The 24,125-nt window shown below is 42.7% G+C and overlaps 1 protein-coding gene across 3 annotated transcripts in view; it reads right to left on the minus strand.

Annotated features, from left to right (window-relative positions):
- LOC120055014 (receptor-type tyrosine-protein phosphatase F-like) overlaps positions 1-24,125 on the minus strand; it is a 334,640-nt gene that overhangs the window by 90,653 nt on the left and 219,862 nt on the right. For 2 of the 3 annotated variants that reach the window (XM_039002850.1, XM_039002849.1), the window contains exon 15: positions 6,027-6,053. The exons of the other annotated variant lie outside the window; for it this stretch is intronic. In XM_039002850.1, coding sequence (XP_038858778.1) covers positions 6,027-6,053 — 27 coding nt within the window. The remainder of the gene's footprint in view (positions 1-6,026; positions 6,054-24,125) is intronic. 3 annotated transcript variants of the gene reach the window in all.

The raw sequence follows: 24,125 nt of genomic DNA on the forward strand, positions 1-24,125 counted from the left end.
CACTAACCCTCAACCTCAATCACCAGGAGGGTCTAACACTAACCCTCCACCTCAATCACCAGGAGGGTCTAACACTAACCCTCAACCTCAATCACCAGGAGGGTCTAACACTAACCCTCCACCTCAATCACCAGGAGGGCCTAACACTAACCACTCCACCTCAATCACCAGGAGGGCCTAACACTAACCACTCCACCTCAATCACCAGGAGGGTCTAACACTAACCACTCCACCTCAATCACCAGGAGGGTCTAACACTAACCACTCCACCTCAATCACCAGGAGGGTCTAACACTAACCACTCCACCTCAATCACCAGGAGGGTCTAACACTAACCACTCCACCTCAATCACCAGGAGGGTCTAACACTAACCACTCCACCTCAATCACCAGGAGGGTCTAACACTAACCCTCCACCTCAATCACCAGGAGGGCCTAACACTAACCCTCAACCTCAATCACCAGGAGGGTCTAACACTAACCCTCCACCTCAATCACCAGGAGGGCCTAACCCTCCACCTCAATCACCAGGAGGGCCTAACCCTCCACCTCAATCACCAGGAAGGCGTACCCCTCACCCTAACCCTCCACCTCGATCACCAGGAAGGCCTACCCCTCACCCCAACCCTCCACCTCGATCACCAGGAAGGCCTACCCCTCACCCTAACCCTCCACCTCGATCACCAGGAAGGCCTACCCATCACCCTAACCCTCTACCTCGATCACCAGGAAGGCCTACCCCTCACCCTAACCCTCCACCTCGATCACCAGGAAGGCCTACCCCTCACCCTAACCCTCTACCTCGATCACCAGGAAGGCCTACCCCTCACCCCAACCCTCCACCTCGATCACCAGGAAGGCCTACCCCTCACCCTAACCCTCTACCTCGATCACCAGGAAGGCCTACCCCCCACCCCAACCCTCCACCTCGATCACCAGGAAGGCCTACCCCTCACCCTAACCCTCCACCTCGATCACCAGGAAGGCCTACCCCTCACCCTAACCCTCTACCTCGATCACCAGGAAGGCCTACCCCTCACCCCAACCCTCCACCTCGATCACCAGGAAGGCCTACCCCTCACCCCAACCCTCCACCTCGATCACCATTTCAGACCTGATTTTCACTTACGAAAAATGTATCAACCCCTGCAAAAATGTCAATTATAATCCACATAATAATTCACATTTCCTGTTGTGCAGAATCATTTTCCTGCTGTAGCAAACTGGCTCAAATTAAGATCCTACATCTTCAGATCTTCAGATGTAGGATCTTAATTTGACGACCCTGTTGCAATGTAGGATTTTTTAAACTTGTACTGTATTTGAGGTTTAAAAAGTCATCTGACGGTTGTAATTTCCACGACACAAATGTCCATTAATTACAATCCACATTTCCTGTTGCTGCAGGAAATTATTTTGCCTTTTTTAGCAAACTGGCCAAAATGAAGAACCTCCATCTGAACCTGTCTGGCATCAGGAACAGATTCTCCTGTCACTCTGATACATTTTTCTTTCCTCTCACAGATGATGTGGGAGCAGAGCATCCCAGTCCCAGGAGGAGTTTCTGTGAAGGATGGATGGGATGGGTTTCCCTGTGACACTGTAAGGTGAGTCCGGGACCTCTGTCTGTTTATTCTAGGATGGTATCAGAATATGAATCTCTGTTCAGAGGAAGTGGGATAGTATCCACCAATATACACACACACACACACACACACACACACACACACACACACACACACACACACACACACACACACACACACACACACACACACACACACACACACACACACACACACACACACACACACAGGAGCACGCACATGCACACATATGCACACAGACACTTTACACAGTAACAAACAGTAAATTGGCCAACAACAATATATAAACAACACAAAAAGAAAGGCAAGCAAACCAACAACTCAACAGTCTGCATCACTGGGCCGTGTGCACCTTCCATAACACAACAGAAACATACAAACCAACAACTCAACAGTCTGCATCACTGGGCCGTGTGCACCTTCCATAACACAACAGAAACATACAAACCAACAACTCAACAGTCTGCATCACTGGGACGCGTGCACCTTCCATAACACAACAGAAACATACAAACCAACAACTCAACAGTCTGCATCACTGGGACGCGTGCACCTTCCATAACACAACAGAAACATACAAACCAACAACTCAACAGTCTGCATCACTGGGACGTGTGCACCTTCCATAACACAACAGAAACATACAAACCAACAACTCAACAGTCTGCATCACTGGGCCGTGTGCACCTTCCATAACACAACAGAAACATACAAACCAACAACTCAACAGTCTGCATCACTGGGACGTGTGCACCTTCCATAACACAACAGAAACATACAAACCAACAACTCAACAGTCTGCATCACTGGGACGCGTGCACCTTCCATAACACAACAGAAACATACAAACCAACAACTCAACAGTCTGCATCACTGGGACGTGTGCACCTTCCATAACACAACAGAAACATACAAACCAACAACTCAACAGTCTGCATCACTGGGCCGCGTGCACCTTCCATAACACAACAGAAACATACAAACCAACAACTCAACAGTCTGCATCACTGGGCCGCGTGCACCTTCCATAACACAACAGAAACATACAAACCAACAACTCAACAGTCTGCATCACTGGGACGCGTGCACCTTCCATAACACAACAGAAACATAAAAGAGCAGCAATTCATAGCACACTCAATTAGCGGGAGTCAAAAAGTATTCAACAACACAACATAGCATGACGTTCAGCAGCACTCACACCATCTCAGCTGTTACTCAAACTGTAAATCCACTTTTTAGTAAAAGCCAGGAAGTGTGGTTCAGGTGATTCAAGAGTGGCAGCAGAGAGTCAGGGCTCAAGAAGGTTTCTGGTTTCTGTTTGACAGAGCACAGCAAAGGCCAGGTCAGGACTATTATAACACAACACCCATGCCTGTGTGTGTGTGTGTGTGTGTGTGTGTGTGTGTGTGTGTGTGTGTGTGTGTGTGTGTGTGTGTGTGTGTGTGTGTGTGTGTGTGTGTGTGTGTGTGTGTGTGTGTGTGTGTGTGTGTGTGTGTGTGTGTGTGTGTGTGTTTTACCATACCACACCTGGCAGGTAGACAGACAGGTATAAATCAATACTATGTGTGGCTGGCTGTCCAAGACAATTACACACACATAATCCATAAGGACACCTTTATTCCTGCCGAACCAAAACAAAAGAGGATTTACAGCTGTAACGCTTCAAACACACACACACACACACACACACCCCATGTACAAACCATGATCAAACACACACACACCCCATGTACAAACCATGATCAAACACACACACACCCCATGTACAAACCATTATCAAACACACACACACCCCATGTACAAACCATGATCAAACACACACACACCCCATGTACAAACCATGATCAAACACACACACACACACCATGTACAAACCATGATCAAACACACACACACCCCATGTACAAACCATGATCAAACAAACACACACCCCATGTACAAACCATGATCAAACACACACACACCCCATGTACAAACCATGATCAAACACACACACACCCCATGTACAAACCATGATCAAACACACACACACACACACACACACACACACACACACACACACACACACACACACACACACACACACACACACACACACACACACACACACACACACACACACACACACACACACACACACACACACACACCCCATGTACAAACCATGATCAAACACACACACACACGCACACACCCCATGTACAAACCATGATCAAACACACACACGCACACACCCCATGTACAAACCATGATCAAACACACACACGCACACACCCCATGTACAAACCATGATCAAACACACACAGTATGGCAAACATTGTGCAGTATGCATCATGTCTTCAGCAGGACTCTCTCACCAACCTCAGAAGCACAGCAGCGTTAAGTGGAGCTGCGTTCCCCCACTTGAAGTGTATTGAAATGTGTCGGTGTTCATATCAAAGCTAAGGCAGAGTAGAGGTGACTGAAGGAGTGCTGCAGACTAGGCCTGCGTCCCAAATAGCACTTTATTCCTTTACAGTGCACTACTTTTGACCAGGGCCCAGAGGACTCTATTCAAAAGTAGTACACCATATGGAATAGGGGGGCAGTTGGGACACGGACTAGAACTCACAGTTCTGCCTGAGAACCCCCTGCGCTCCACCCCCAACCAGATTTCTCACACACTCCCCTCCCTAAACCCTCCACACTCCCCCACTTCAAGCCGTACACCTACACCCTCCACACTCTGGGCTGTACACCAACACCCTCCACACTCTGAGCCGTACACCTACACCCTCCACACACCCAGCACCACCCACCTTCCTCACACAACACACTTGGTAAGTAAGAAGCCTAAGGAGGAAAGGAGAAGCATTTTAAGGAGAAAATGAGACAAGGAAATCTCCATGAGAATTCCTAAAAATAAATGTTGTTCCTGTTATGTGACGAGGGAAAAGTTCAGTTGGACGAGACAGGGACCTGCTGTAAGAAGGTTGCTGACTGATTGACGACTGACAGACTGACAGAGAGTGAAGGTGGAGAAGCGTTACCATCTACAGGTAACTGCCAAAATAAAGGAAACACCAACAAAAAGTGTCTTAATAGGGCATTGGGCACCACGAGCCAGAACAGCTCAATGCGCCTTGGTATAGATTCTACAAGTGTCTGGAACTCTATTGGACGGATGCAACACCATTATCCCACAAGAAATTCCATAATTTGGTGTTTTGTTGATGGTGGTGGAAAACGGTGTTTCAGGAGCTGCTCCAGAATCTCCCATATGTGTTCAATTGGGTTGAGATCTGGTGTCTGAGATGGCCAGGGCATATGGTTTACATCATTTTCATGCTCATCAAACCATTCAGTGATCACTCGTGCCCTGTGAATGGGGGCATTGTCATCCTATGGGAGCATAGCCATGGTAGCCAAAATAATCGGCATCTGGGCCTGCCCAGCATTTTTATACACAACCCTATGCATGATAGGATGTTAATTGCTTAGGAACTGCTCAGGAACGACACCTGTATGAAAGAACCTGCTTTCAATATACTTTGCATCCCTCATTTACCCAAGTGTTTCCTTTATTTTGGCAGTTATCTGTATGTGTAAATTAAGATCTAGCTAGAAAGAGACGATCCAGCGAGAAAAAGATACTATAGATAGTGAAAACAGAGAGTAGAAATAGAGGTGTAGTGAAAATGGCCTAGGGTAAAAAAAAAGAGGAGGGAGGAGAGTGGAGCAGAAGAAATTAATGGGACTAGGATATAGCTAGAGAACTTATGAGATCAACTGTAGCATGATAATAATGCTCAGTTCAGGTCATGTATAAACTGTAGCATGATAATAATGCTCAGTTCAGGTCATGTATAAACTGTAGCATGATAATAATGCTCAGTTCAGGTCATGTATAAACTGTAGCATGATAATAATGCTCAGTTAAGGTCATGTATAAACTGTAGCATGATAATAATGCTCAGTTCAGGTCATGTATAAACTGTAGCATGATAATAATGCTCAGTTAAGGTCATGTATAAACTGTAGCATGATAATAATGCTCAGTTCAGGTCATGTATAAACTGTAGCATGTTAATAATGCTCAGTTAAGGTCATGTATAAGTTATGTCTCATATCATAGAAAACTGTTTTTAAGGAAGAAGAGGCACTCTGTTACAGTTACATTACATGAAAAGAATGATGAGGTGGAAAAGCTTATTTCACATACTATGTGTTCCCTGTCTAGGTCTTTCTAAAGGGAAATGTTCCTACGAGTCTGACTGCTTGAGGTTAAGGGAAGGAGAGAGTGTTAGTCCCCAGACAGAGAGAAAGAGAGAGGGAATGGGAGAGGATAGGGAGAGAGAACAGAGAGAGCTCCCCATTGGCCCACGGACCTTCAAACTGCATCGCACCCAGCACACACTGCACACTTCTCCTACTCACATAGTCCATGGTATCCTCAACGTTCCACTGATGACAGGGAGCAGACAGGAGGGAGGGAGAGAGGAAGTCAAACACAGAACAGCATAGATGGAACAAAAAAAAAGATTGAACTTTTTTTTCTCTGTAGGTAAGAAAAGGGCCATAGGCCATCCTACAGGGACTGCAACAGCGGCATGCTCAGTCTCCAGGTGATTAGTGACTGGAAGACTGGGAGAGGAAACTAGAGGGGGAGGGAAAGGGTTAACATGCAGTAATGGATACAGGTAGATGGGTGGAGGGAGGGTGGTTGCTCTCCACAGCGCCACCTAGTGAGCAGGGGAGCACAGCTCCTAGTCCTGAGGGGCAATCTGTGTTGGTTGGGACATCCCTGCTGATGTACTTGATGTGTGGGTTTATCGATCAGGGGAAGACAATTATCAAAAGACAATCCTGATAACTTACCTGCAACATCATTCCAACCTCGTGCAAACATATACTGTGTCTGAAAACATGTCAATATGTATATCCCAACCCTTGACCAAACATAAAGGTTCCCAACAAATTCATCATTCTTAGAAATTCTTAGAAAGTGGCCTGCATGGTTTTGAGACACAAATCGACTACCTTGTTATTCCATTGGTATGATTGATGCTTTTTGTTCAGATATTTCAGATGGCCAATAGTGGGTGACATCCAAGCCAGGATGAGATTATATGAACCAACACAAAAAGGAAGATAAGCAATAACAAGAAAAATCCTCTGAGATATAGGGTGTAGGAAGTAACTCTGAAGTCTAACTCGGTGTGTGTGTGTGTGCGTGTGTGTGTGCGTGTGTCTGTCTGTGTGTGTGTGTGTCTCACTGAGAAACAGAGAGAGAGAAAGACAGAGTGAGAGAAAGACAGAGAGAGAGAGAGACAGAGAGACAGACAGAGAGACAGAGAGAAGTAGAGAGAGAGACACCCATAGCTATTGGCTGGTGGTTTAGCTGTCCTGTGCTGATGTAATGTGCCTGTCAGTGAGTTGAGATTACATTTCACCTTCAGAGGTTAGAGCCCTTTTGCTTATTCAGCAGCCAGTCTGGAGATTACATTTTTCTTTTTTGCCGTGAGGTACCTGCACCACCTATTCCCTTCATTCACACTTCCCTTTGAAATAAAGCTGGCTAGAGCCCCTTAAACCCTACAGCCCCCTCCCAGCCTTCCTCCCAGACCCCCTCCTAGGCTCGCCCCCTCCATTCTTCCCCATTCCTCCCAGACTCAGCCAGTAGAGGCTATTTCTCTTCTGAGTAAAGGCAGTAATGGCTGATGGAGATTCTATTTGGTCTCTCTCTCTCTCTCTCTCTCTCTCTCTCTCTCTCTCTCTCTCTCTCTCTCTCTCTCTCTCTCTCTCTCTCTCTCTCTCTCTCTCTCTCTCTCTCTCTCTCTCTCTCTCTCTCTCTCTCTCTCTCTCTCTCTCTCTCTCTCTCTCTCTCTCTCTCTCTCTCTCTCTCTCTCTCTCTCTCTCTCTCTCTCTCTCTCTCTCTCTCTCTCTCTCTCTCTCTCTCTCAAACCCCCGACACATAGCAGGTACCACAGAAGAATTGATTCAGAGACACAGGGCATTTGTATTCTGCTCCACGACCTTGCTGACTAACGGAAAATAAAAGACAAAGGGGCGCACTCCTTTTTCTAGCTTCTTAAAAAATAGCCTTATCATAAACAAGGGCTGCAGGGCGGGCAGACCAGGGGTGCAGTGCTAGTCCCCTATTGGAAGTGCAGGTTATGCACTAAATCAAGGAAAGATGCATCATCATAGCACAGCGAACGCTAAGGACAATAAACAGTCTGAGAAACTGTCTCTGTTTCATAAAGTAATTGATGTGTTTCTTCACTAGCAAGGATTCTGTCTGGAGTTCAGAGCGAGCCATAATCGTAATATATTCCATTTGTACTTTGTGATCACACACTATTTCCTTAGTAGCAATCTCAGTAGCTTGGAAGAAAAACTATAGAATGGGATAAGCTATTCCAGAAACTAAAGGGCCATCCTAAAACACCTCAGGCAACATCCTCAGAAAGAGCTACTGACATTCTGTAGCATTAGTTGTGGCATTACATGTGATACTAGATGTAATATTAGATGTGATATTAGATGTCATATTAGTTGTGATATTAAATGTAATATTAGATGTGATATTAGATGTAATATTAGATGGGATATTAGGTCTAATATTAGATGTAATATTAGATGTAATATTAGATGTGATATTAGATCTAATATTAGATGTAATATTAGATGGGATATTAGGTCTAATATTAGATGTAATATTAGATGTGATATTAGATGTAATATTAGATGGGATATTAGGTGTAATATTAGATGTGATATTAAATGTAATATTAGATGGGATATTAGATGTGATATTAGATGGGATATTAGATGTAATATTAGATGTAATATTAGATGTGATATTAGATGTAATATTAGATGTGATATTTGATGTGATATTATATATGAGATTAGATGTGATATTAGATGTAATATTAGATGTGATATTAGATGTGACATTAGATGTGAGATTTACATGTGATATTATATGTGATATTATATGTGATATTATATGTGCCATTTACATGTGATATTATATGTGATATTAGATGTGACATTTACATGTGATATGAGATGTGACATTTACATGCAATATTATCTGTGATATTATCTGTGATATTAGATGTGATATTAGATGTAATATTAGATGTGATATTAGATCTAATATTAGATGTGATATTAGATGTGATATTAGATCTAATATTAGATGTGATATTAGATGTAATATTAGATGTGATATTAGATGTGATATTAGATGTAATATTAGATGTGATATTAGATGTGATATTATATATGATATTATATGTGATATTATATATGATATTATATGTGATATGGAGGAGTTGAGAGTACTCCCCCTAAACAGAACACTTAAAATGTGTGTATCAGAAATATCTTAGCTGGAGGCTATGTCATCACACAACACAAATTATCTCCACAACCCATAAAAACACTTGACCACACTTGAACACTTGAACACTTGACCAGTCAATAACCGAAGACGAGTGAAGGGAACAGATTGACACATTCTCATTACACAGTGAACCATGAGAAAATAGTGTGCATTTGACTTAAGTTGAGTGGAATTGAGTGGAAAAGCTCTTTGATAGAATGTGTTGTGAGTCTTGACTCTAGTTTTTAAAGGAGGAGGTGGTGGGAAGGTGAGGTGTAGGTGTGGGGGCGGTACTGAACTCTATACTACCTTGCAGCCTTGGAGTAGCTGCCAGTCACAGCATCCTTCTTTGGGTGATGTCACGACTGTGTGACGGTGGCCCCTGAGGGACAAACTGAACACATCAAAGGCCCTTTAGCCTGTTTGACCTCAGTGTTAAATGAGTCAGTGAGTAGAACTGGAAGGCCGGTACACAGAGTACCACATAGAGCTTCAAGGCTGTGTGTTTGTGAGTGGATGTCTGACTCTGAGGCTGTACTCCAAATGGCTCTCTATTTTAAAAGTAGTGCACTATATAGGGAATATGGTGCCCTTTGGGATGCAGCCTCTGACTAAGCAGTGTTTATGCAGTATGTGTCACACAGTGCAGGTCAAAGGGTACTCCACTGCTTGAGCCACTCACTCACTCACTGACACCAGAAAGGTCAATGCTACTGGACTACAGGACTCTGGACAACACTACAGCTATAATCTACTCTGCCCTGCTGCACAGTTCTATTAATAAGAAACTAGACCACTCCATTGACTGTTAGCAAAGGTCCTTCATCTCCAAGGTCATGGGTTCATTTCCTGCAGGGATCGTATAGACTTAGTCGCATTGAGTACCTTATTCCTCTTGGAGTGACTATATGTACTGTGTACTGTATAAGGAGCAACTGGCCTGCTTTCGTTATAGATACTGAAGAATTTATAGATATTCCTTTGTCATATATATTTGCTTAGGCCTAGGTTGTATTTTGTTGACTTCTAGAGACAGTCTTATCTAGCGTTATTCATTTAACGGTGGTGTTTATTTCAGTTGAAGAAAGCCTCAGAGATGCTTTGTCAAGATGAATTATCTGGGCAGATGTTGCTTGAGGAACCTATAATTCACCCACAGCAGCAACAGAGAGAAACGTTCAGCATACTGTAGCAACAGTAGAGACAAGCATCGGGTGCAAAGGTCTCCCAAAATAAATTGAAAATCTCCCTTTTCTTGACGTTGTACTTTTCTTTATTTCATAATTCCTTGTAAAACAGAGAGAGGCCTCTGACACTGAATATAAAATAAATGAGCCCTTCTCCTGATGCTAACAGCATGGGCTTACAGCTAGAGGATAACAGCTCCTTTCTGTTTTAAAACGGAAATGACAGTAGACTGTCTAGTGCCTGCTATTCCAACAGCGAAAGTGGAGACCGCAGCTGAAAACATCCTTTTAAGTAGCAGACACTTATAACACAGTGAGTACAACACCCACACTGACACGAACCCGTCTCATTATAAAATTGCCATATCTATCAATTTTTCCTGTGTGCTATGTATCTCATAATTTCCTGTGATCAAATGACTGTCTGCCTGGCACTTGACTGCGACAGCGTGCCTGATACCACTACATCTCTCTCTCCCTCTCTCTCTTTCTCCCTCTCACCCTCTCTCTCCCTCTCCATCTCTTTTTAATGAAGAGTGTCCCATCACCTGTCCTTTAGCAGCGTAGCAACTCCAATCCTTTTCGGAACATTTAGTTTTGTGACGGGTGGTCAGTCGCTCAAGCAGTTTTAATACAGCTCTATGGTCGTGGATGGCAGAAGGCAGTATATATGTCTTGCTCCAGTTAGCTTCACACATAGCTGCCTGCCTGAAACGTATCGAAGCATGCCTGGCAGCTCTGCTTGAACAGGATTAAGGAAATACCTTAGGGATGTGGGTTAAATGGAAGGAGAGAAGACTATCTACTGTATGCTGAACAAAAATATAAACGCAACGTGCAACAATTTCAATGATTTTACTGAGTTACAGTTCATATAAGGGAATCAGTCCATTGATATAAATTCATTAGGCCCTAATCTATGGATTTCACATGACTGGGCAGGGGCACAGCCATGGGTGGGCCTGGGAGGGCATAGCTCTACCCACTTGGGAGCCAGCGCCAACAATCAGAATACGTTTTTCCCCACAAAAGGGCTTTATTACAGACAGAAACACTCATCAGCTGTCCGGGTGGCTGGTCTCAGGTGAAGAAGCCGGATGTGGAGGTCCTGGGCTGGCGTGGTTACACATGGTCTGCGGTTGTGAGGCCGGGTTAGACGTACTGGAAAATTCTCTAAAACAACGTTGGAGGTGGCTTATGGTACAAAAATGAACATTACATTATCTGGCAACAGCTCTGGTCGATATTCCTGCAGTAGGACATGCCAACTGCACACTCCCTCAAAACTTGAGACATCAGTAGCATTGTGTTGTGTTACAAAACTGCACATTTTAGAGTGACCTTTTATTGTCCCCAGCACAAGGTCCACCTGTGTAATGATCTTGCTGTTTAATCGGTTTCTTGATATGCCACACCTGTCAGGTGGATGGATTATTTTAGAAAATAAAATATGCTCACTAACTGGGATGTAAACACATTTGAGCACAACATTTGAGAGAAATAAGCTTTTGGAACATTTCTGGGATATTTTATTTCAGCTCATGAAACATAGGAACAACACTTTACATGTTGCGTTTACATTTTTGTTCAGTATAGTTTTTAGAAGCAACTGTGCTACTGTTAACAAGCACTATAGCGTTCAAATTAATTGTTGCAGACTACACTCGTGGAGAACTCACTAACAACTAACAAATACACAACTGGGACATTCAAGTCGTAGCCATTTGACAAGAAGAATGTGTGTACTGCCATTTGTGACGTTACAATGTGCACTGTGAAGGTAACAAGAAAGAGAGAGAGTCCAGAGCCTCTTTTCTCTGTGCAGTAAATATATGCCAGAGTGTGGGCTTCAAGCACCAAGGTTGCCCTTGTTTAGCGATAATCGCTCCTTACCACCCACACACCACGACAGACTCTCACTCCCCCTCCCCAATTCCCCTCCTCTTTCTCTCCTCTCTCCCTCTCTTTTTCCTCCACTATCTCTCCCTCACTCTCTCCTTCTCTCCTCCACTCCCTCCCTTCTTCTCTCGATCTCCTCCACTCTCCATCTCTCCCTCTCCCCCTTCCCTCTCACAGTGACCTGTCTCTGCTGAAGCACACATTTTCCAGGGCTCCAGGAGACACAGATCAGTGTTTGACAGATCAAGACAATCTTATCTGATCAGACAAGCCTCACGCTTCACAGCCATCAACACTGGGGCCTCTTAGAATCCTTCAGGTGTCCAAAAATAAGAGAAAGAGAGAAAGAGAGAGAGAGAGAGAGAAGATAGAGAACGAGAGAGGGAAGACAGACAAAGAGAGGGAGATAGAGACAGAGAGTGTGTGTGTGCGTGTGTGCGTGTGTGTGTGTGTGTGTGTGTGTGTGTGTGTGTGTGTGTGTGTGTCTGTCTGTGTGTGTGTGTGTGTGTGTGTGTGTGTGTGTGTGTGTGTGTGTGTGTGTGTGTGTGTGTGTGTGTGTGTGTGTGTGTTTGTGTGCGTGCATGTGAGAGAGTGTGAGTGAGTGTGAGTGAGTGTGAGTGAGTGAGTGAGTGACTGTGAGTGAGTGTAGGTGAGTGTGAGTGAGTGAGTGAGTGTGAGTGATTGAGTGAGAGAGAGAGAGAGAGAGAGACAGAGAGAGAGAAAGAGGGGAAACTACCAGAACCCGCTGGATTCTCCAATTACATTTAACAAAATACAAACCACGAATTCCAATTGGCTATACTTACACACTTTAACATCATCTTCAGCTCTGGCATCTTCCCCAATATTTTGAACCAAGGACTGATCACCCCAATCCACAAAACTGTGGGATATACTGTGGGATATGGGTTAAGAGCAACCTTGGGAAAATCCTCTGCATTATCATTAACAGCGGACTCGTACATTTCCTCAGTGAAAACAATGTACTGAGCAAATGTCAAATTGTCTTTTTACCAAATTACTGTACGACAGAAAACGTATTCACCCTGCACATCTGAATTGACAAACAAACCAAAACAAAGGCAAAGTCTTCTCATGCTTTGTTGATTTCAAAAAAAGCTTTTGACTCAATTTGGCATGAGGGTCTGCTATACAAATTGATGGAGAGTGGTGTTGGGGGAAAAACATACGACAATATAAAATCACAAACAACAAGTGTGCAGTTAATATTGGCAAAAAACACACACATTTCTTTCCTCAGGGCCGTGGGCTGAGACAGGGATGCAGCTTGAGCACCACCCTCTTCAACATATATATCAAGGAATTGGCGAGGGCACCAGAACAGTCTACAGCACCCTGTCTCACCTTACTAGAATCTGAAGTCAAATGTCTACTGTTTGCTGATGATCTGGTGCTTCTGTCCCCAACCAAGGAGGGCCTACAGCAGCACCTAGATCTTCTGCACAGATTCTGTCAGACCTGGGCCCTGACAGTAAATCTCAGTGAGACAAAAATAATTGTGTTCCAAAAAAGGTCCAGTTGCCAGGACCACAAATACAAATACAAATTCCATCTAGACACCGTTGACCTAGAGCACAAAAAACCGATACATACCTCGGCCTAAACATCAGCACCACAGGTCATTTCCACAAAGCTGTGAATGATCTGAGGGACAAGGCAAGAAGGGCTTTCTATTCAATTCTACAACCACCTAAAAGGAACAGATTCCCAGACCTTCCATAACAAAGCCATCACCTACAGAGAGATGAACCTGGAGAAGAGTCCCCTAAGCAAGCTGGTCCTGGGGCTCTGTTCACAAACACAAACACACCCCACAGAGCCCCAGGACAGCAACACAATTAGATCCAACCAAATAATGAGAAAACAAAAAGAGAATTACTTAACACATTGGAAATAATTTACCAAAAAACTGCGCAAACTAGAATGCTATTTGGCCCTAAACAGAGAGTACACAGTGGCAGAATACCTGACCACTGTGACTGACCCAAACTTAAGGAATGCTTTAACTATGTACAGACTCAGTGAGCATAGCCTTGCTATTGAGAAAGGCCTCCGTAGGCAGACATGGCTCTCAAGAGAAGACAGGCTATGTGCACACTACCACAAAATGAGGTGGAAACTGAGCTGCACTTCCTAACCACCTGCCAAATGTATGACCATATTAGAGACACATATTTCCCTCAGATTACACAGATCCACAAAGAATTTGAAAATAAGTCCAACTTTGATAAACTCCCATATATATCTATTGGGTAAAATACCACAGTGTGCCATCACAGCAGCAAGATATATGACCTGTTGCCAGAAGAAAAGGGCAACCAGTGAAGAACAAACATCATTGTAAATACAACCCATATTTCTGCATATTTATTTTGCCTTGTTCCAACACTGTACATAGCCATAATATGACATTTGAAATGTCTATATTCCTTTGAAACTTTTGTGAGTGTAATGTTTCCAGGTCATTTTTGATTGTTTATTTCACTTTTGTTTATTATCTATTTCACTTGCTTTGGCAATTTTTTTCCCATGCCAATAAAGCCCTTTGAATTGAAGTGAAAGGAGAAAGAGAGAAGGAGAGAGAGGGGAGTCAGGTATAAACATGAATGGTAAAGGCGTCGTAAAGCACTGGGCAGGGAGTTGGCAGGCAATTAAACCTTTATGTTCCATAGAGTCTCTAACCTCCACGGCCAATCATTTGATATAGTGGAATTTACTCTGTCATTAAGGCTTTTGTCATAAGCATGACAAAGAGAGCAGTAATCCAAGCTTGCCTGCTGTTCTAAAGAGATGACCCACAGCCACAGTAAAACGACTAGGGGAATTTTAAAGCTTCCTTCAACTGAAAAACAACACACTACTAAGCCTATAGTGATGACAGCTTACAGTCTAGCTAATGTGTTAGTTTCTCTCTCACTGAAATGCTGTTCTCTCTCTCTATGTCTATAGTGATCACAGCTTACAGTCTAGCTAATGTGTTAGTTTCTCTCTCACTGAAATGCTGTTCTCTCTCTCTATGTCTATAGTGATCACAGCTTACAGTCTAGCTAATGTGTTAGTTTCTCTCTCACTGAAATGCTGTTCTCTCTCTCTATGTCTATAGTGATGACAGCTTACAGTCTAGCTAATGTGTTAGTTTCTCTCTCACTGAAATGCTGTTCTCTCTCTCTATGTCTATAGTGATGACAGCTTACAGTCTAGCTAATGTGTTAGTTTCTCTCTCACTGAAATGCTGTTCTCTCTCTCTATGTCTATAGTGATGACAGCTTACAGTCTAGCTAATGTGTTAGTTTCTCTCTCACTGAAATGCTGTTCTCTCTCTCTATGTCTATAGTGATCACAGCTTACAGTCTAGCTAATGTGTTAGTTTCTCTCTCACTGAAATGCTGTTCTCTCTCTCTATGTCTATAGTGATGACAGCTTACAGTCTAGCTAATGTGTTAGTTTCTCTCTCACTGAAATGCTGTTCTCTCTCTCTATGTCTATAGTGATGACAGCTTACAGTCTAGCTAATGTGTTAGTTTCTCTCTCACTGAAATGCTGTTCTCTCTCTCTATGTCTATAGTGATGACAGCTTACAGTCTAGCTAATGTGTTAGTTTCTCTCTCACTGAAATGCTGTTCTCTCTCTCTATGTCTATAGTGATGACAGCTTACAGTCTAGCTAATGTGTTAGTTTCTCTCTCACTGAAATGCTGTTCTCTCTCTCTATGTCTATAGTGATGACAGCTTACAGTCTAGCTAATGTGTTAGTTTCTCTCTCACTGAAATGCTGTTCTCTCTCTCTATGTCTATAGTGATGACAGCTTACAGTCTAGCTAATGTGTTAGTTTCTCTCTCACTGAAATGCTGTTCTCTCTCTCTATGTCTATAGTGATCACAGCTTACAGTCTAGCTAATGTGTTAGTTTCTCTCTCACTGAAATGCTGTTCTCTCTCTCTATGTCTATAGTGATGACAGCTTACAGTCTAGCTAATGTGTTAGTTTCTCTCTCACTGAAATGCTGTTCTCTCTCTCTATGTCTATAGTGATGACAGCTTACAGTCTAGCTAATGTGTTAGTTTCTCTCTCACTGAAATGCTGTTCTCTCTCTCTATGTCTATAGTGATGACAGCTTACAGTCTAGCTAATGTGTTAGTTTCTCTCTCACTGAAATGCTGTTCTCTCTCTCTATGTCTATAGTGATGACAGCTTACAGTCTAGCTAATGTGTTAGTTTCTCTCTCACTGAAATGCTGTTCTCTCTCTCTATGTCTATAGTGATGACAGCTTACAGTCTAGCTAATGTGTTAGTTTCTCTCTCACTGAAATGCTGTTCTCTCTCTCTATGTCTATAGTGATGACAGCTTACAGTCTAGCTAATGTGTTAGTTTCTCTCTCACTGAAATGCTGTTCTCTCTCTCTATGTCTATAGTGATCACAGCTTACAGTCTAGCTAATGTGTTAGTTTCTCTCTCACTGAAATGCTGTTCTCTCTCTCTATGTCTATAGTGATCACAGCTTACAGTCTAGCTAATGTGTTAGTTTCTCTCTCACTGAAATGCTGTTCTCTCTCTCTATGTCTATAGTGATCACAGCTTACAGTCTAGCTAATGTGTTAGTTTCTCTCTCACTGAAATGCTGTTCTCTCTCTCTATGTCTATAGTGATGACAGCTTACAGTCTAGCTAATGTGTTAGTTTCTCTCTCACTGAAATGCTGTTCTCTCTCTCTATGTCTATAGTGATGACAGCTTACAGTCTAGCTAATGTGTTAGTTTCTCTCTCACTGAAATGCTGTTCTCTCTCTCTATGTCTATAGTGATGACAGCTTACAGTCTAGCTAATGTGTTAGTTTCTCTCTCACTGAAATGCTGTTCTCTCTCTCTATGTCTATAGTGATGACAGCTTACAGTCTAGCTAATGTGTTAGTTTCTCTCTCACTGAAATGCTGTTCTCTCTCTCTATGTCTATAGTGATGACAGCTTACAGTCTAGCTAATGTGTTAGTTTCTCTCTCACTGAAATGCTGTTCTCTCTCTCTATGTCTATAGTGATGACAGCTTACAGTCTAGCTAATGTGTTAGTTTCTCTCTCACTGAAATGCTGTTCTCTCTCTCTATGTCTATAGTGATGACAGCTTACAGTCTAGCTAATGTGTTAGTTTCTCTCTCACTGAAATGCTGTTCTCTCTCTCTATGTCTATAGTGATGACAGCTTACAGTCTAGCTAATGTGTTAGTTTCTCTCTCACTGAAATGCTGTTCTCTCTCTCTATGTCTATAGTGATCACAGCTTACAGTCTAGCTAATGTGTTAGTTTCTCTCTCACTGAAATGCTGTTCTCTCTCTCTATGTCTATAGTGATGACAGCTTACAGTCTAGCTAATGTGTTAGTTTCTCTCTCACTGAAATGCTGTTCTCTCTCTCTATGTCTATAGTGATGACAGCTTACAGTCTAGCTAATGTGTTAGTTTCTCTCTCACTGAAATGCTGTTCTCTCTCTCTATGTCTATAGTGATGACAGCTTACAGTCTAGCTAATGTGTTAGTTTCTCTCTCACTGAAATGCTGTTCTCTCTCTCTATGTCTATAGTGATGACAGCTTACAGTCTAGCTAATGTGTTAGTTTCTCTCTCACTGAAATGCTGTTCTCTCTCTCTATGTCTATAGTGATGACAGCTTACAGTCTAGCTAATGTGTTAGTTTCTCTCTCACTGAAATGCTGTTCTCTCTCTCTATGTCTATAGTGATGACAGCTTACAGTCTAGCTAATGTGTTAGTTTCTCTCTCACTGAAATGCTGTTCTCTCTCTCTATGTCTATAGTGATGACAGCTTACAGTCTAGCTAATGTGTTAGTTTCTCTCTCACTGAAATGCTGTTCTCTCTCTCTATGTCTATAGTGATGACAGCTTACAGTCTAGCTAATGTGTTAGTTTCTCTCTCACTGAAATGCTGTTCTCTCTCTCTATGTCTATAGTGATGACAGCTTACAGTCTAGCTAATGTGTTAGTTTCTCTCTCACTGAAATGCTGTTCTCTCTCTCTATGTCTATAGTGATGACAGCTTACAGTCTAGCTAATGTGTTAGTTTCTCTCTCACTGAAATGCTGTTCTCTCTCTCTATGTCTATAGTGATGACAGCTTACAGTCTAGCTAATGTGTTAGTTTCTCTCTCACTGAAATGCTGTTCTCTCTCTCTATGTCTATAGTGATCACAGCTTACAGTCTAGCTAATGTGTTAGTTTCTCTCTCACTGAAATGCTGTTCTCTCTCTCTATGTCTATAGTGATGACAGCTTACAGTCTAGCTAATGTGTTAGTTTCTCTCTCACTGAAATGCTGTTCTCTCTCTCTATGTCTATAGTGATGACAGCTTACAGTCTAGCTAATGTGTTAGTTTCTCTCTCACTGAAATGCTGTTCTCTCTCTCTATGTCTATAGTGATCACAGCTTACAGTCTAGCTAATGTGTTAGTTTCTCTCTCACTGAAATGCTGTTCTCTCTCTCTATGTCTATAGTGATCACAGCTTACAGTCTAGCTAATGTGTTAGTTTCTCTCTCACTGAAATGCTGTTCTCTCTCTCTATGTCTATAGTGATGACAGCTTACAGTCTAGCTAATGTGTTAGTTTCTCTCTCACTGAAATGCTGTTCTCTCTCTCTATGTCTATAGTGATCACAGCTTATAGTCTAGCTAATGTGTTAGTTTCTCTCTCACTGAAATGCTGTTCTCTCTCTCTATGTCTATAGTGATCACAGCTTATAGTTTTGCTAATGTTTCTCTGCAACGAGCTCATTTCAATTCAATTCAAAGGGCTTTATTGGCATGGGAAACACATGTTTACATTGCCAAAGCAAGTGAAATACATCTTAACAAAAGTGACCAATCTCTGTCCTTGGGTGTGTAACGTTGTATAAGCGACCGAGGGGAATGGTGATGGCCTCTTTCAAACAGATTTAGTTCCCAGGCTTCATCAGTAGCAGGAGCCAGAGAGACTGTTTTTCATGAGGCTGACAAGGACGTGGGTGCCATAAACACGGGCACAGCCGGCCGCGGTGGACTGGGGAGCTCTGCTCTGGCATTAAGACCTGAGCCTGGCAAAACAGCCCAATGAAAGTGATTCAGCACCGCACCAGGGACGGAATCCATCCATCACAGAGAAGAGTGTGATGTATATACGACCGACCGAGAGAGATCCAACTGATCTGACAATGTGTGTGTGTGTGTGTGTGTGTGTGTGTGTGTGTGTGTGTGTGTGTGTGTGTGTGTGTGTGTGTGTGTGTGTGTGTGTGTGTGTGTGTGTGTGTGTGTGTGTGTGTGTGTGTGTGTGTGTGTGTGATGCATATACAACAGAGACCCAACTACACACAACCTAATATAGATGGATCCTCATCCTCCAAGTATTATTTAATTACCCTTATTTTACTCCTTCCTCCTCCTCCACCTCCTCCTCCCTACCAAATCAGGCCATATGTACTGTATGTATAGCAGATCAAGCAACAGCCCATGGGGCTCTGTGGGGTCTGTTAGTGTGTGTGTATAGCAGATCAGAGCAACAGCCAATGGGCTCTGTGGGGTCTGTTAGTGTGTGTGTGTGTGTATAGCAGATCAGAGCAACAGCCCGTGGGCTCTGTGGGGTCTGTTAGTCTGTGTATATAGCAGATCAGAGCAACAGCCCGTGGGCTCTGTGGGGTCTGTTAGTCTGTGTATATAGCAGATCAGAGCAACAGCCCGTGGGCTCTGTGGGGTCTGTTAGTGTGTGTGTGTATAGCAGATCAGAGCAACAGCCCGTGGGCTCTGTGGGGTCTGTTAGTCTGTGTATATAGCAGATCAGAGCAACAGCCCATGGGCTCTGTGGGGTCTGTTTGTGTTTGTGAACAGACCCCCGGGACCAGCTTGCTTAGGGGGCTCTTCTTCAGGTTCATTTTCCGTAGGTGATGGCTTTGTTATGGAAGGTTTGGGAATCCCTTCCTTTTAGGTCTGTGTGGCATTCCAATGCAGGGGACTAAGGAAACTACTGCAGACTATTTATTGATTCTAATATGAAAACACTCCACTGGTTTGGCAAGAGACATTTAATAAGAAACATTACAAATAAAAACAGACCAATATCTATGAATAAAAGTCGGAGGAAAAACTCTCCAAAATCAGCGATCAATTTGTGTGATGGTCAGTCTGAGTTGTGAGAGGAGTGTGTGTGTGTGTGTCTGTGTGTCTGTCTGCATGCGTGTGTGTGTTGCTCCACAGGGGAGAGTGGGGTAAGTTGAGTCATTACCCCGTCAAGGGAAATATAGTATTGTTTCTAACAAAGAAATCTACATATATTTCAGGATGTGTATCCCTGGAAATAATCAGAATTCATTTAAACATTGCAGTTTTGAGAACATAGCTTATCCATAAAAAGTGGTCTCTTGGCACAACGTACACTGGGTATGGGGTAAATTGAGGCCAGGACAGGGTAAGTTAAGCCGCCTACACATTTCTGTACTGAATAAATATTACCACTACCATTTTAAAACCATGAATATCTTTATTCCCCAAACACAATTCAACACAATCACAATCTGTTGTCTTTTCATAATGTTAAGCATCTTTTGACACTTAACACCTACAGTAACAGACACTTTGTACTTTTTTAAACACTTTTAACATAGGCCAGATCCTGTTGTTACCTCATATCCCAGCGAAAATGCCTTTCATTATGCCTGGGAAGAAAACACTTCAATTCGCTCAAATTACCCTAAGACAAACATTTTGACTATATTAGCTCACACAGCTACAAGGATGCACTTTCATGCAAGGTTTAGGACCTCATAATATTACTGTAGCTTAAATAGATCCCAACTGACGTATAAAACAATCTTAAAAATATCTACTTTGGGATAGATACAAGCATCACGAAACCTCTAAGTGTCACGGCTGTTTAAAGGAGAGGACCAAGGTGCAGCGTGGTGAGCGTACATACTTTTTATAGTCGATGTCGCCATCAAAACAATAAACAATACCAAAACAAACCGTGAAGCTTAAGGCTATGTGCCATCAAACAAAGTTAACTTCCCACAAACACAGGTGGAAAAAAGAGCTACCTAAGTATGGTTCTCAATCAGAGACAACGATGCCTCTGATTGAGAACCACACCCGGCCAAACACAAAGAAACAGAAAACATAGAAATAAAGAAACTAGAATGCCCACCCTAGTCACACCCTGGCCTAACCAAAATAGAGAATAAAACCTCTCTATGGCCAGGGCGTGACACTAAGACAATACATTTATTTGACTTGGTGAAAATCAGCTTTTTGGACCTAACTTGCTTACCACTTTTCCATGTGGTTTCTTCCTTCACACACTCCATGAAATTATAACCTCTTCTTAAATATTTGGTCAAATTATTCATTTTGTGTATGGTTTCCTAAAAACAAGGATGGCTCAACTTATTCCTTTGGCTCAACTTACCACACTCTCCCCTACTGTACATGTAGAGTCAAGTCACTTTCATCACTATCAAGTCCATGTGTGTGCAAGTCCATGTGTGTGCAAGTCCATGTGTGTGCTCGCGTGTTCGCTCCTGTGTGTGTGTCATTGCCTGTATCTGTGAGTCATAAATGTGGTAGGGGGATGAAGAGGCAGAGGCCTTTATCAAGCCCTGCTTTTTGCCCAGATAAGACAGGAATGCACCTCATGAAGGAAATCAGAGGTGAGACATCTCTGGGAGAGAGAAAAACAATGTGAAATGACCGGAACGATCGGCCTCACACCACATGATAAGTATACATGACTTTTCAGCTTGGCCAAGGAGTGGTGCAGTGTGTGTGTGTGTGTGTGTGTGTGTGTGTGTGTGTGTGTGTGTGTGTGTGTGTGTGTGTGTGTGTGTGTGTGTGTGTGTGTGTGTGTGTGTGTGTGTGTGTGTGTGTGTGTGTGTGTGTGTCGAAGGAGTGGTGCATCACAGAGACCAGATGAAGCAGCCATCAAGGAACAGAGATTTGAGAAGTAGTCTTTAGGTGGCTGTCTGATAGCAAGGTCACAGGAAAATGGTTGGTCAACAGCAGTCTGTTGGAACCAGTCTGATGTCGCGATAGCTCACGTTCTGTTTCACAATGAAGTAAAAAGAAACATGAGCACAGTGGACAGTCTGCTTGACCCGGCTATACCAATTATTTATCTTATATACTGTATGGTACAACTTTTTAACTAAACAAAAGTGTTTAAAGGGTCAGTCTGCAATTAGAAAAACAACAGACCAGCTGTCGTGCCACGTACGAATCGCACACTGCAGATTTAAGGTGCACAAGCAGAGTATCCCACATTCACAGCACAGCAATACCAATGCCAGTGATGTGGATAATACAGTAGATTTGCCTGAGCGAACCGCTGTAAAACAGCAGCAGAATCAGACATGTTGTCTAGTGAATTGTCTCGCTGAACATCTCATCACACCTCCATACCTACCGTGTCAGCTAGGCTTGCCTGCAGCTATCTGAGGAGAATGGCATGGCGTGCTACCACTGATAAGCTGAGAAGCTGGAAGAGGGTTTGACACTGTGTGCTTCAGAGAGAAGGAAGGCATGCTCCCACAAGCTAATACCAGGAGAACACCTTGTACCTACACCCTCTCCCTACCGTACCTCACACGGAAAACTACAACATTATAAAACGACTAGAAATTTTCCTACAGTATATTGCTAATACAACTAGAGAGAGAGAGAACCAGAGAGTTTGTATGTACACTACCGTTCAAAAGTTTGGGGTAACTTAGAAATGTCCTTGTTTTTGAAACAAAAACTATTTTTTTGTCCATTAAAATAACATCAAATTGATCAGAAATACAGTGTAGACATTGTTAATGTTGTAAATGACTATTGTAGCTGGAAACTGTAGATTTTTAAAATGGAATATCTACATAGACGTACAGAGGCCCATTATCAGCAACCATCACTCCTGTGTTCCAAATGTTCCTATTTTTTTTCTTATTTTTTTGTGTTATTGACTGTACGTTTGTTTATGTGTAACTCCGTGTTGTTGTTTTTGTCGCTTTTTATGTTAGCTAATCCAAGTTTATAATTTTAAAAGGCTAATTGATCATTAGAAAACCCTTTTGCAATTATGTTAGCACAACTGAAAACTGTTGTGCTGATTAAAGAAGCAATAAAACTGGCCTTCTTTAGACTAGTTGAGTATCTGGAGCATAAGAATTTGTGGGTTCGATTGCATGCTCAAAATGGCCAGAAACAAAGAACTTTCTTCTGAAACTCGTCAGTCTATTCTTGTTCTGAGAAATGAAGGCTATTCCATATGAAAAATTGCCAAGAAACTGAAGAACTCGTACAACGCTGTGTACTACTCCCTTCACAGAAAAGCGCAAACTAGCTCTAACCATAATATAAAGAGGAGTTTTAGATGCACCCATCACAACTGAGCATAAGGACAAGTACATTAGAATGTCTAGTTTGAGAAACAGACGCCTCACAAGTCCTCAACTGGCAACTTCATTAACTTCTTGCCACTATAGGGGGTGCTGTTTCGCATTAGCATAATTTGCTCTACAGATTAAACGGCTTCCTACTCAATTCTTGCTCGTACAATATGCATATTATTATTATTATTGGATAGAAAACACTCTCTAGTTTCTATAGCCGTTGGAATTTTGTCTCTGAGTTGAACAGAACTCCTTCTACAGCACTTTTCATGACAGGGAGTCAGATTTCAGACATCTTGGCCCCTGATCTGGAGTCAGTTTAAAGGTCCCTGTAAATGCTATGGAGAAACAGACACTTCTTACGTCTTCCCCTGGATGTCAGTACGTGATGACGCTTTGAATGGAGTCGATTGCGCAATCAGGGGCTGTATAAAACAGCAAATACCGGAAGTAGCTTCCCTTTGCTGCCTGCGCCTGGCGCACGAAGGACGTCGGACTCGCCTCCTTCCAAGCTTTTGTTTAGCCAGTAATATTTCTCCGGTCATGTTTTTACTCGTTAGAGGTGTTAAAAACATCATAAGGTAGTTAATTTAAACCGTTTTATAGCAATTTATATCCGTTTAGTGCGATTTTGAGGCATTTATTT

The sequence above is a fragment of the Salvelinus namaycush genome, chromosome 10 (genome assembly GCF_016432855.1).
Source record: "Salvelinus namaycush isolate Seneca chromosome 10, SaNama_1.0, whole genome shotgun sequence".
NCBI lineage: Eukaryota > Metazoa > Chordata > Actinopteri > Salmoniformes > Salmonidae > Salvelinus > Salvelinus namaycush.